Consider the following 12,935-nt stretch of genomic DNA (forward strand, 5'->3'; position numbering starts at 1 on the left):
TCAACCGTCATTCTTCCCTCTCACACAGTCTTCCTCCCCCCATCATCCATCCACCTCACATCCATCATCATCCCTTGTCCCCGCTCACGTCGTTTTCGCGAATCCTCGCGCTATCATGGAACTCAAGTATTTCCCCAAAAGTATATGGGTTGGGAAGCGCATTGACTTTCAGGACGCTGGTTCCTCGTGGATACTAAGGGAAAAACTAACAGAACACTCCTACCGTCTTTCCAAGAAAGACGCCGATGAATACGAAACTACCCCGAGTGCTGGTGCAACCTTTAAATGCCAGAATCTCAAGAACCCTGCCCAGGAGGCCCTTATGAAGATCCATATCCAAGTCCCTTACAGCGGCACAGAGTTCCGCCCCTTAAGTGTTCGCGGCACTTAAGCATCTGCCAACGTCCCAGAAGACTTGGAGGAATATATCAAGGCTCTTCGGCGCCTTCGTGACTGCAAGTTCACACCTAATCTTCTGGAGCATAAAGTGGATGTCCAAGAGGAGGACAGACTTGTTCCACGCGGCTGGAGCGTCTATTTGCTCACCACAGCCGTTCCTGGAATTCCACTTGCTATAGAGGGCTCCCGGTACGAATATGAAAACCAACTCACGTTCCTCGTTCCAGACGGGGAGTTTTGGAAGAACCTGGATAGACCCACCCAAGATGAGATTAGAACTCAATTTGAGGCTGCCTACAAGTATGTCCGCACTAATTCACTGAAGCCAAGACTAATTCCTTCAAACAGCGACATCACTGCAAAGGGGGTCCTATGTGGCTTGGCAACGTTACGAGACATCTACTAGGATTCAAGTACCAACACCTTGTATATTTGCTGCTTTCTACGATCGTTTAGGATCATCACTAACTCATCTCTCATACAGGACGATCAACACCCAATTCGAGCCTTTCGGTGACAAGTACGTCACCAAAAGCCCTACTCCTTGGAGTACCCAATACTTCGGCGTCTATGGTTTGGCGCTGAGACCGCAAAGTCTTCGTTTCCCATACGATCCGACAATGACTGTTCCACAACTGGAAAAGATCGGGTGGAGGTTTTAGCTATCAAAATGCAAGAGAGGACAGCGCGGATTACATTCATTTACTAGTCGTGTTTATTTCCGGTTTGCATTGAATTCTGTTTACTTTCTCAGTCAGTACAGAGCTAGCATCTGCAGCCATAACACTTACATCCATGAAGGAAACACTCCAATTAGAAAAAAGGCACCATAACCGCCCAATTCTGTCGCGTAAGTGTGCCAGCGCTTCCCAGCTTGAAAATCCTGTTTGAGGGTTCCTTTCACCATGTCTCTTTCTTCCTTGTTGCCACCCTGGTTCATGATCATTTTAACGCAATATTTCAAAACAGCGGGGGAAAGAATGTCCGCGTTAAAAGCATCACATATCTTCTCAACAGGCAAATAGGTCGCGGTCGTATCGAATGCCCTATATATCACATTTACCATATCATTCCGCCTGTTTCGCTGATAAACACGGCGCAACACATTTTCATTATCCCAACCCACTTCTATTTGTAGTCCAGCGGTCCAAAAATCTATTGGCGATCTCTCAAATGTTGAGATAGCCGAGAGCAGTTGAGGCGAGGGGAGAATGTCTTTGACTACTGAGATACGAGCTCGAGCTCCAGAAGCACGAGATTTGGTTTATCGGGGACTGGGAAATTTGCGACCCTTTTCAAACGTCTCTGATAATACAAGTTGAACATCGTCGGGTAGGCGGTCCTTGCGGTAGATAATAAAACTGGTGAGCTACTTCCGTTAGCCATGAACTAGCTGCGGAAAGGGGAGTGAGTCTCACATTTCGAAGAAAGTTGCATAGGCTCTGATTGTCATCCTTTGTGCCGACTGTCCGCATTGAATTGACCTGGACGAGTGCGGCCATTGTTGCTGGCGTAAGAGTACTCAGAAAGCTCAAGTTTGGCGTCAAGTGAGGGTCACTTGAAGTTCAGGACGGCTGTGTCTTTATTTATTTGGCCTACTAATAATGTTTAACAACAATTCTTTTCCGAAAGCATCCGCACCTCGGGCCCGACCCGTTCTATCCTCAATTGCTTGTTCATCCCAGGGACGGAATATAGGGGCGTCCAACACGTCTTTCTTGAAAAAGATGGTGATAATTTCCTTTTCCTCCGGCTCATTGCAAGTCCCCACTTCAACGGAGTCAAGGATCTCGTCCATTGATTGGTAGTCACGGAAAGCTCGATCCGCGGATGCAACGGTAGGAAAAAGGTAAGGAGGTTAAAGTAGAGTGGACATTTCTCCTTATATGTCTCATAGAAACCGTGTATGGGCAGTTCCCATTTCTTTTCCCCCCAGTATCCCTTAACATAATTTCCTGAAGAGGTGAGAACAAGCATTCATACACCATCAACCCACTCAATGGTGAGGAGAAAGTGCTATAACCTCCAATCAGCATAGATGATAAGATAATTAACCATTTCCTACTCACCCGGTAACATGCTGCCATTACCTGAACAGTTTTAACACCCTCCATGTCTCTCTGTTTACGAGCACGCTCTCGACGAGCTGTGGACTCGTGTACCTCTCCAGTCCGAGCGGAAGTAAAGCAGTATAGAAGTATGGCCGCACTAATTTCCACCCTTGTCCGATCTGGATATTTACCTCGATATGCTTTAAAATCCCTGCACCATAGTTGTGTCTTGAGGATGGTCAGATCATTTGGTGACAAGGCCCCTTTGTCCATCTCATCCTCGCAGAGCGGTATCTTTTCCTTAAGATCTTTCTTGATCCAGTAGACAACAATGAGCACATGATATGTGAACTGAGGTGCCTAAATTACCTCTCTGATTGTCGTGGAGACGTTCTCTGGTATTACGTGGCCTTACCGTGACAGTGCAGTTACAAATTCTCGGTGGTAACTGTCAACAGTCCCAACTGTTGCATTTTCCTCGATCTGACCCTTCAGATTCTTAGCCATGAACTCCATGAATCCTTTGAAGGATTTGATGTCGGGCAAGGGGGATGCCCTAGGATGCAGTTTGAGGAACCTGTAGAGGGATGGTAAATACCTGACAATGCTCAGGGAAAGAGGAGGCTATACTAACAGGTCGAAAATGTTCAGAATCCGGTTATATTTCGCCTCAGTGCGGTCCAGAACGGATCGTTTGACCTCTGAGTTATCATGTTCGTCTAGCTTAATGACATGAGTAAAAGTAGTAGCCAAATTCTTTCCGGCCATGCTGGATGCGCTGCAAGGACTCTGGGATCAGTTGAAAGAGATGGGAGTAAAAATTATCGCAGTGCGACAGCGACGAGAGACAGAAGGAGTCACATTTTTGCTAGTGCTGAAGCAGGTCGGGAGACAAGCATAGCTGCCGGTTTAAAGAGGCAAGAACACGAGCCCTGTCTTTTCTCTTGTATGACAACCTCTAGAACATGATTTATTTTACCTTGAAGAATAGAAACGCCAAGACGTATCTTGTAGAAAGGGCTCAGCTGTCCAATTGGAGTGGAAAATCTAGTTCATCGAACCGGTTTCCTCAACTCTCAGTCACCGAAAGAAAACATCACGACCGTGTCGTCCCGTTGACAAACAAAACTGCAGAATCGGCAGCGTTGTGTTGTACCCGTAGGAATTGTCATAAGGGATATCCACACCTATCTCATTAACACAGGATAAGCTGCCTATCGTACTATTACTAGGTTTTTCAGCTTTATTCCAATGACTAGGATCCTCATAGAATGGCTAGCTGGATCAAGGCTATGATAACATTGAACCCAAGATTCGTCGTTAAATCAGTCTTAAAAGTATGAAACAATTTAGGACAAAGGTCAAGGGGCACATCTCGTGGAGGTCCAATACGAAGTCTAATAGCCGAACAGAGAATGAGCAAGGAGGGACCTCCGTCTTCAAAACTGACGCTAGCCACAAAGAATACGAAGAAGTTTCTGCCTGGACAGCCATCGGCATATAGTAGGTCGTTGACGCAGTTGGGCCACAGGAGAGTTCTGTAGCGTTGAAAATCAGCTTCCTGAGTGCTTGATTTTCATTCTTTTCGCAAGCTTCCCGTTACAAAGATGGCTACTAGTAAGCCTGCCAATGTCGTACCTGGTAGTGTTGGGGGAGACTCGTCACCAGATCTAGCACATCAGGAAAGGGGATCTGAAATATCCCGGTCTATTAACACTCTCGCGGGGCGAGGCGAAACACATCTCTGTGTCGATGTACCGGAACCATTATGCTGGAGCGATGAATTGGAGGACAATGGATTTGACGCTTGGATCTATAGCACTCATGAGCCTAAATTGCATCTCAGCAAAATTAACACGAATGTCCTTGGCCTTGTCGTCTGCGCCGGTGACTGCTACACGTATGGTATACACGTGTTTCAAGGGCTGACGGCAGAGTTTGAGACCTTTGTCTCGCTGGTGAAGACCCGTGTCGAGGGCATCCCTCATTACTGGCAATATTTTCCCTTGGCTCCTGGTGAGGCATTCAGTAACGCCTGGGTGCGCGTTAGAGCATGGCGACCTGAAGAGGCCAAAGCCATAAACCTTGGTGTATGATGCACATCTCATCCGTATCCCACTCTTCCTTGGGCTGACTTATCTTTATGCATAGCTTGAAACAACCCGCGGTCGCAAAACACTCTTCGGATCACACTGGAATAATCTCTACCACGGAAGCCAATTCAGGCCTCTTGTCAAACAGCATGATGGCCTCATCACAGGCATTTGGGACAACACACGGGACCAACAGCCATGGGTGACTGTAATCGGTGTCACATGCGACCCTTCTCGCTCCCATGAGCGCAGCGCACAGGATATGAATCTGGAGATCAAACAGCCAGATTACGAACCCCCTCGCGGTTACCCAATGAATACGGATCTGGACATCTGGGACTCCTGGCAGTTGACACGCGCGCGGGCCCAAGGGATTGTTCGCATAACAGCGAGCAGGTCCCGGGAACCCGAACCACCGCGCGTGTGGGGGTTGCTGCTTGAGTATGAGGATGGTGGCATCGAGTCGCTCGGCCAGTTTCGGTGGGATTGCGATACAACAACATCTTTCGAGGGCTCGAATGTCTGGCTGAAGAGTTCGTTTATAAAAACGAGTACGGGGAGGGTTGGAGAGGTGCTCGGGTATGTGGAATGCTTTACAGATATTTGTGGACCGGAAGGACCAGGGCCTGGCTGGCAGCACCTGCAGGATGAATGGTATTCTCTTTGGCAAAGCCATATCTCTTTCAGAATTTGGTGGATTGGGATGCGTGGGGACGAGTGGAACTGGGATTAGTAGCATTCATCCAGAGCCAGCAGAATGATTGAGTGCATTTCTTTCCCATGATAGCCAATCGGCTTCGTAATTTATCATACAGTGTCGGCTAGATCTTTTCTTTCGTGACTATTCGGATTTAAGTCCTCATCCTGTCAAGCTCACCATGACACAACTCCATCGTAAAAGTATTTTCACCAACAATTGCCAAAGCTACTGTACTTGTGTTATTATGCCCTTGTTAAGTGCATTCTAATGTGGGCAAGACCCACTGGAGTAATGTATTTTGTAGCCATCACCACCTCTCTGAATTATATCACCCATGGTCCGGGACTGTTGATACTAGGTAATGTAGGATATAATTCAATGCGTATTGAGTATCTGTCGACGCTATATGATTCGGAATCCTTTTGGAACATCATTATCAGTGGGAGGCATGCCTGGAGAGCCACGCGTCCACCATTTCCACGAAATCCGGCTTATACAATGACTCCAAGTCGAGGGGCGCGTCCTCTGCTTCCTTTTCTTCCCCCAAACTTGGCATCCTCCGTCTATCCATATACGCGTTTAGTGCAAGCACCTTATCTACCCGCTCTTGTCGTCTTTCCTGCCAAACCTTCAGTGACCGCTCAAGTGAATCCTTGTCAGACCGTGCAAGCACCAACGAATACGTAAAAACATCCTCAAACGCCTGATTAACACCCTGACCAGCAGCCGGGGGAATCGCATGCGCGGCATCACCCACAATTACCACGCGGCAGTGTTTTGATGCCCATGTTTCAAGCTTAGGAACAATAGAGAGCGGCCATAGAAAGATCCTCTCCTGTGCTATATTTGATACAGCCCGCTGGACGATCTCAGGAAAGTCGTCCGCACCCTGGCGGAGGAAATCCATGCACCATTCCTTATTATTCAGAAGCCCGTCCCACTCCTCTCGGGTCAGCTGCTCCGAGCGCTTCTGCCGGCCGACCATCACCTCAGAGCCATCTCCCAACTGCGGAGCGATGAAGACTGCCCCATGTTGTTTGTTCATTATCGTCACTGGGAGGTTGTAGCCGGTTGGGAACTGTAGCTGGCTTGTTGGTACTGCGGCCGCCACAATGACCATCTTCGTAAAGGCTGGCTCAAGGTCTGGATAGAGGTACTTGCGGACTTTGGAGTGGATGCCATCAGCGCCCACAACGCAGGTTGCTGTTGCTGTGGAGCCGTCACTAAATTCCCAGGTAACATCCTTCTCTGTCTCTGCAAGCACCCGGACGAATTTCTTATGGTACTCAATGGGGATGCTAGCCTCGCGAACCAGAGCAGATAGTTCCCGGATAAGAATGCGACGGTAAATACGCATGGCGTGGTAGCCGTATTGTTCAATCCCACCAAACTCATATGTGTCCATGGGCTGGTCGTCCGGGGAGCGGAAGTAGAGCTTGTCAAACTCATAGCCTTCTGGCTGGATTCGCTTATACACACCCAGATAGTCGAGGATTCTCAGACCGTTGGGACACATCATAATGGCGCCGCCAATGTCGAGTGCGGACGCGCGAGCCTCATAGAGAGTGCAGGCAATGGATTGCTTGTGCAGGGCCAGAGCAAGAGTTAGACCTGAAAGCCCGGCGCCGATAATCGCCACTCTATCAATACTGGCCATGACGGTGCAGAGGTAGTGGTATGCCGAGCGTCAACCGTTACGGTATGAGATATCTTGTAATGAGGAATAATTTTGTGTCTTGCTCTCAAAAACAACCAAGTAGACTAGATTTGGGCAGCCAGCGTCCAAGGGGCCAGTCCGCTGAAGCCTGAGCAGACCCCGCTGTGTGCAGAACGGCACTGGGCGTTGTTGACGTACTTGGACAATTAAATTCCTCACCACTTCCTCTGCCAACTGATTTCTCGACTTATTAGCACAAGGTACATAAATTATCCTAAGTCAACAGGAGCTAAATCAATGGAGGGGCAACGAAATCAAATAAAGAAACATAGGTGGGGTGGGCTGTCCACCCCTTGATGTCTGCAGAGTCAGCTGACGTATAATGCTTGTGAGAACCTTGGGCTGGGCTGCAAACGGTTTATCGCAAGCCTCTAACACTGGTATAGAAGGCAGCTAGTAGTTACTACTTCACTAGCTTAGAAAGGGTTTACTTACTATAGGATATAATAGGCTAATATAAACATATTATATACTCCTAGTAGCATATCTAGCTAGTAACTATATAATCTAATAGCCTGAACTACTATAACTTTATACACTAGTTATTAAATTCCCTTCCTAACGCTCTATTCCGTTACTGAGGGCAGAACTGGCGCTGACACAACTGTTATTAATTAGTTCGGTATCACGCTTCCAGTACTCCTACATCCTTCCATGCCTTGTCATGCTCGCTGAAATAATGCTCCCAATTTTCCGCAAACATTTGAAGCACAGTTGGACACTCCGCTTCGGCTGCGTAGTGAAGCACTGTCATTCCATTATCCGACATCGAGAATACGTCTGCCCCTTTTTCGATGAGCAAACGTACCGCTCCCTTATTGCCTGTTTTGGCTGCAAGGTGCAATGGGGTCACTCCATCACTCGACTTGGCCGAGGGGAGATCTAGTCCAGCGCTCTCCTCAATCAGTAGTTGGATCACTGCCTCGTTTCCGCCCTCAGCTGCGTAATGAAGTACGGTAAGTCCCTCCTTTGTAGTGGAAGCTATATCAACGCCCTTCCTTAGAAGTAATTGTACCATCCCTCTGTTCCCTTTCTGGGCAGCAAGATGTAGTGGCGTAACTCCCTCATCTGTCTTTGCCAGGATTCCTATATTCTTTGCAATKAGCAACCATGCTACTGTATTATTGCCTTCTCGAAGCGCATAGGATAGGACTGTCTCCCCTTCTCCAATCTGTGTCGAGATGTCTATTCCCTGTTCTAGCAGGCGCGGAATGATTGTCTCGTTTCCCGCGATGGCTGCAAAATGCGCCACACTCACTCCATGATCATTTTTCGCGTAGACGTCTGGCACTTTCTCCAAGAGAAATTGTAACCGTGGCTTGTCTCCCGTGGCAATAAAGAGAGTTCCTATTGTACCTCGCTGGAACACATCCATTCCCATGTCGATAAATAGGCGTACTAGACTCGCACTCCCCTTGCATAGAGCAAGATCAAGCACGGTACCACCCATGTCGCCGCAGAAAAGGCTCCACGGTTTTGCTTCGGCAGATATATCCAACCCTCTTTCGATGAGAAGCCGAACTACTTCCTCATTCCCTCCCACGACTGCCGCATGTAACACGGTGCCGCCGTCTTCGTCCCGAGCCCAGATATCAGCTCCCTTCTCCATCAAAAGCCGCACAACCGCCTCCTTGCCCCCACGCGCCGCGTAGTGAAGCAGATTCGCTCCAGACACTTCGAGCAATGGGTCGCCTCCGTTCTCTATGAGCATCCGCATCGTCGACTCACTGCATCTCTCTGCCGCAGCACACATCGATTTCTTAATATCCCAATCATCCAGTTGATTAGCCCAGGTTTCGAGGACGTGCTGAAGTGTTGATTTGTTGGTGGTCAATCGTGCCCACTCCAGTACCCCCGTGCCGTCTTCCACGCCGTACTGTTTGAATAGTCGTATCATGGGGCCGTTCCCTGTGAACGCGGCGAATTTCAGAGCGGGGTTAAACCCATGATCTTCTTGTAAATCGTAGTGTTCCTTTTCTTTCAGGCCAGTCCGAGAGAGAACCTCTTTGTAGAAAAAAGAATAACTTGCTGATATATCTGCGCCATTCTGCAGGATCAGCTCCACCACCGCTTCATTCCCTCCAAGCACGGCGAAATGCAAAGTTGGCTTCCCCAGCTTCTCCCCTTTCTCGATTAGGAGCCTTACGACCGCCTCGTGTCCCCCCAGCGCCGCATAATCTAATACGGTAAATCCGACGTTATTCTTCGCCCCAATATCCGCGTCTTTCTCCAGGAGCAGCTCTATCACAGCCTCGGATTCTTCTCGGGCCACAGTTGGCCGCAGCGAAGGCCGATGATAGACCGGAAGCCCCTTCCAACTCTCCAATAACAGCATGGTTACATCCCGGATGCGATTTTGCACTGACAATTGCAGTGCTGTCTCTGAGTTCGAGTGCCGAATGTCTGGATTGACTGTCTCAAGCACCCGTTGGATAATTGAAGCATATCCCCGCTTTAATGGTCCGGAGGGCGATGCCATTGATTCCCTTGCGCAACCATTTTCAAGAAGAGCTGCTACATGGCCGTGGCCCCCCTTCTTTGCCATATCCAGTGCTGTCAACCCCTGCGAATCCTCGGCGTTGGGATCGCCGCCTCTTTCCATAAGGAGCTCGACGATCGAGATGTATCCCTTCTCTGATGCAAGGTGCAACGCAGTTTTCCCAAAGTCGTCTGGGATATCTGCCGTAGAACCTAAGAGAAGCCTTGCTATGTCTTCGTGCTCGTTTTGAATTGCCAAGTGCAACGCCGTCTGTCCCGCTGAATCCTGCAAGCCCAGGGTAGCCTTTGGGAGCGGTGACTTGACATTTGGAACATGTCCGTTTTCTGAAGCCATATGCAGCGCCGTTCGTCCAGTAATATCAGGGAGGTCTGGATCAAGCTTTTTGGTGAGGATATCAACGACATCCTTGCACCCATGCTGCTGCCAGGTGAAACGCAGTCTTGCCAACCAGATCTGCACAATTGAGGTCAAACGCTGCCAGCAAGACCGCTGTCTCGTTCTTCTTCTCGAGTATTGCTAGATGCAGTGCCGTCCGGCCCATGACGTCTTGGAGGTTGGGGGTGGATGTGTCTAGCAAAAGCCGCACAATCGTCGCGTATCCTCGTGCGGCTCCTAGATGCAGCGCCGTTTGCCCTACTGCGTCTTGTTGATCGCAATCAGTCCTGGGCATGAGCAGCTCCACAATAGCTTCATTCCCGTATTCTGCCGCCAGATGCAGAGGTGTCTTCCCTGTGGATTCCGGAAGCGACAAATCGACTCTATCACTACTGAGGAGCTTCTTCACTGCCCCCTTGTGCCCATATTGTGCGGCCAGGTGGAGAGCTGTCCGCTTCAAGGAGTCCTGGGCGTCGATTTTGATGCCTGGCGTTTGGAGCAGCAATTCAACGACGGGTTCCGATCCCACAAACGCTGCTCGATGGAGCACCGTCTGCTCGTCGGAGCACCGGGAGTTTACTTCCACGCCTTGCTCAAGTAGCTGCCTGGGTATCCTTTCGTTGCCACGCTCCGCTGCAAGGTGGATTGCCTTCTGACCCAGCCGGTCCCCCAAGTTCGGGTCAGATTTTTCGACGAGATTCCGGACGACCTCCTCGTGGTTTCCCCATGTCGCATAGTGCAGCGCGGTCCAGGTGGTAGTTTTGTCCGTGAAATTAGGGTCGACTTCAGTGCCTAGTAGTCGTTCTACCTCCAAGGCGTCACCAGATGCAGCGGACGAGATCAACTGCTCACCTAGGTCCGAATTTGATGAAAGATGAATTGGTACGTCAGAGGCGGAACGTGTTCTAACGGTCTTTAATTCTGCATTGTCGTCAGCAACACCGATTACTACCTCTTTTGGAGTCAGGGCCTTGTCAGCATGACTAATTTCTTGTCTTTGTAGAGGGGGATGAAAGTAGACGGAGCCGATGAATCGTCCACACTCGCACTCTGAATCCTTGGTCTTATTGACGACCTCCACGAGAACGGCCCTGCTAATAACCTCACAATCAACCTCAGCTAGAAGGCAATGCGTCTCAGGTTGCTGGAGCGCAGCTTGCAGGCGGACTTCTGCCAGAGGATGTGTGCCCTTCCAGTTATATCTCTCGCTGGAAATCCAGTCTGGGCGACCAAGTACCCTCCACTGGCCCACGACTGCCCCATCCTCTGTAACTCTCAGAGAGGTCTGTCCTGAAGACGGTGCGAGGTCGACCAAACTTGTAGGACACCAAGTAAATCCACCTTTAGACATTGTCGCGGAATTGTGGAAGAGATGTTCGGGGGAGACCTTCCCAACCCTCTTCAAGATGCGCTGATAGATGTCTTGCTGTGTTGTATCGTGGGGTATGTCAATGCCGACTAAAAGCCCGGCTATGGTCGCTATATCTCGAGGCCACGACGTATATCGAGAGCCGAGCACGGTCAAGAGGTCGTCAACGGCACTAATTCTGGTGGCCCTGAGATTCGCTACCGGCCGTGCTACGATATCATCGGGCACCTTTGCCAGAATATCGTCGTCAAGGTCTTTGATGGCTGGGCCATAAGCGCCTTTGAATATCACTTTCACTCGACGCGACCTGGCCAGTTCCAGAGCCGTCCACCCCCGGCTAAACCAGGGAGACATGATAATCGCAAAGCAAGCAAGTCTCGCATTCTTGCTATCGTCATCATCATCGACCCATTGCCACTCCCGCAGGAAACAATCATGGACGAGAGTGACGCGAGCATCCTCATAATTCTGCTGCATCCGATTTATCGCAATGGTGCGAGCGGCCTTTGATCGCGGAATGCAGACCGTATCCCACCAAATCCCTTCACACTGGAACTGCTCTGCAATGCGCCGAAAGAAGCTATGGAGGCACCGGTTCACCTGCCCGGGGCCCCAAGCGCCGGCCCCAGTCCCATCAGCCCAGACATGTGATATCGCCATGAACGGCCGAGGAGGCCTGATAATCGACTTCCCATCCAACGCCCACGCCGTGACCTTGCCCGCCTTTGCGGCTTGCTCAAGTTCATCCGGGAGGAAGAGGCCGCGCAGAGGCACGCATTTGCAGCCTGGTGTCTCATGGCGCTGCTGCACGCCTGTGAAATCGCGCCGGGAAAATTCGCAAAAGTCGAATGTGCACTGCTCATGGCCCTGGTGATGGGGGATGCGGTGTTTAAGATCAGCGTCTGATGCGGGGATGAGGAGAGGGATGTTCTTTTCTCGCTGTGGGAGGCTGCGGGCTACTGCCCACACGCGGTTCGGACAGAGATTGAACTCGGTCGTTGCCCTGACGAGACCCTGCCAGATCAAGGACGATGATTGGGATGAGCTAATATCCATCCTTCAAAAGAATTTTATAGTCGATAAATTCAAATAGAGCGCTGCTTGTCAAGCCGTGGATGGAGCGCGCGGGGAAAGGCTGACACCATCTTATATTTTCTTTTTGTGACTCCAGGTCAGCCAACCCGTACTAAGGATTTAGGTAACTAAGAGTACCAGGCGAGATATGTCGAGCGCATGTGCAAGTGACAGCTCTAGGCGACCTTCTCGCGGCATGTCTTGCATGACTCGCTATGGAGGTCCAAGACTGCTAGGTCCTGGCGTATATCCTTCTATGAGTAGGTGACTTGCTGGAAGGTGGTGCCATATCTCGGTCGAGGAGAGGTGCCACGTAATTTGTATATAGGCGATAATGCAGCTGCATTATTCCATTCTAGTGGACGGGCAGGGACACCAGGTACCCGCTAGCCCTTCCGCCGGCGCGGGGTTGATCGAGTCCGAACTTACTTCGTCTCGCGGCCCTGAGGGAACGAGAGACCTGAGAGATCGAAGAGACAGTGCCTAATCTGGATGCCGGATGGTAGCCATATTTGGCTCTCCCTCCCTCTGAACACCGTATTTTCTCCAATTCTGTCTCATCGTGCCGATGATGAGCTTCCTTGCTTCCATCCTTCCTCCCATCAGCATTTGTAGGTAAGTCAGTCATTAAGTCTCACCTCAACTTCAGCTTCACGA

At 50.0% G+C, this 12,935-nt stretch overlaps 5 protein-coding genes across 5 annotated transcripts; 2 read left to right on the top strand and 3 right to left on the bottom strand.

The window, feature by feature from the left end:
• Window positions 1-115: 115 nt before the first annotated feature.
• Asppvi_003481 (uncharacterized protein) lies at window positions 116-1,061 on the top strand (the record flags this gene model as incomplete). Its single annotated transcript, XM_043299444.1, is given in 3 exon segments — window positions 116-374; window positions 393-699; window positions 884-1,061. 3 exon segments carry the CDS (start codon window positions 116-118, stop codon window positions 1,059-1,061), a joined length of 744 nt encoding a protein of 247 aa, XP_043155379.1.
• A 1,800-nt stretch (window positions 1,062-2,861) lies between these two features.
• Window positions 2,862-3,218, bottom strand: Asppvi_003482 (uncharacterized protein; the record flags this gene model as incomplete). The annotated part of the gene is made up of 2 exons (XM_043299445.1): window positions 2,862-3,027; window positions 3,085-3,218. The coding sequence occupies 2 exons, from the start codon at window positions 3,216-3,218 to the stop codon at window positions 2,862-2,864; spliced, it is 300 nt and encodes a 99-aa protein (XP_043155380.1).
• An 839-nt stretch (window positions 3,219-4,057) lies between these two features.
• Window positions 4,058-5,276, top strand: Asppvi_003483 (uncharacterized protein; the record flags this gene model as incomplete). Its single annotated transcript, XM_043299446.1, has 2 exons — window positions 4,058-4,540; window positions 4,602-5,276. The coding sequence occupies 2 exons, from the start codon at window positions 4,058-4,060 to the stop codon at window positions 5,274-5,276; spliced, it is 1,158 nt and encodes a 385-aa protein (XP_043155381.1).
• Window positions 5,277-5,679: 403 nt separating this feature from the next.
• Window positions 5,680-6,900, bottom strand: Asppvi_003484 (FAD-dependent oxidoreductase; the record flags this gene model as incomplete). Its single annotated transcript, XM_043299447.1, has 1 exon — window positions 5,680-6,900. The coding sequence occupies one exon, from the start codon at window positions 6,898-6,900 to the stop codon at window positions 5,680-5,682; it is 1,221 nt and encodes a 406-aa protein (XP_043155382.1).
• A 685-nt stretch (window positions 6,901-7,585) lies between these two features.
• Asppvi_003485 (uncharacterized protein) lies at window positions 7,586-12,260 on the bottom strand (the record flags this gene model as incomplete). Its single annotated transcript, XM_043299448.1, has 2 exons — window positions 7,586-9,880; window positions 9,909-12,260. The coding sequence occupies 2 exons, from the start codon at window positions 12,258-12,260 to the stop codon at window positions 7,586-7,588; spliced, it is 4,647 nt and encodes a 1,548-aa protein (XP_043155383.1).
• Between the last annotated feature and the right edge of the window lie 675 nt (window positions 12,261-12,935).

This window comes from Aspergillus pseudoviridinutans (assembly GCF_018340605.1).
Source record: "Aspergillus pseudoviridinutans IFM 55266 DNA, scaffold_2, whole genome shotgun sequence".
NCBI lineage: Eukaryota > Fungi > Ascomycota > Eurotiomycetes > Eurotiales > Aspergillaceae > Aspergillus > Aspergillus pseudoviridinutans.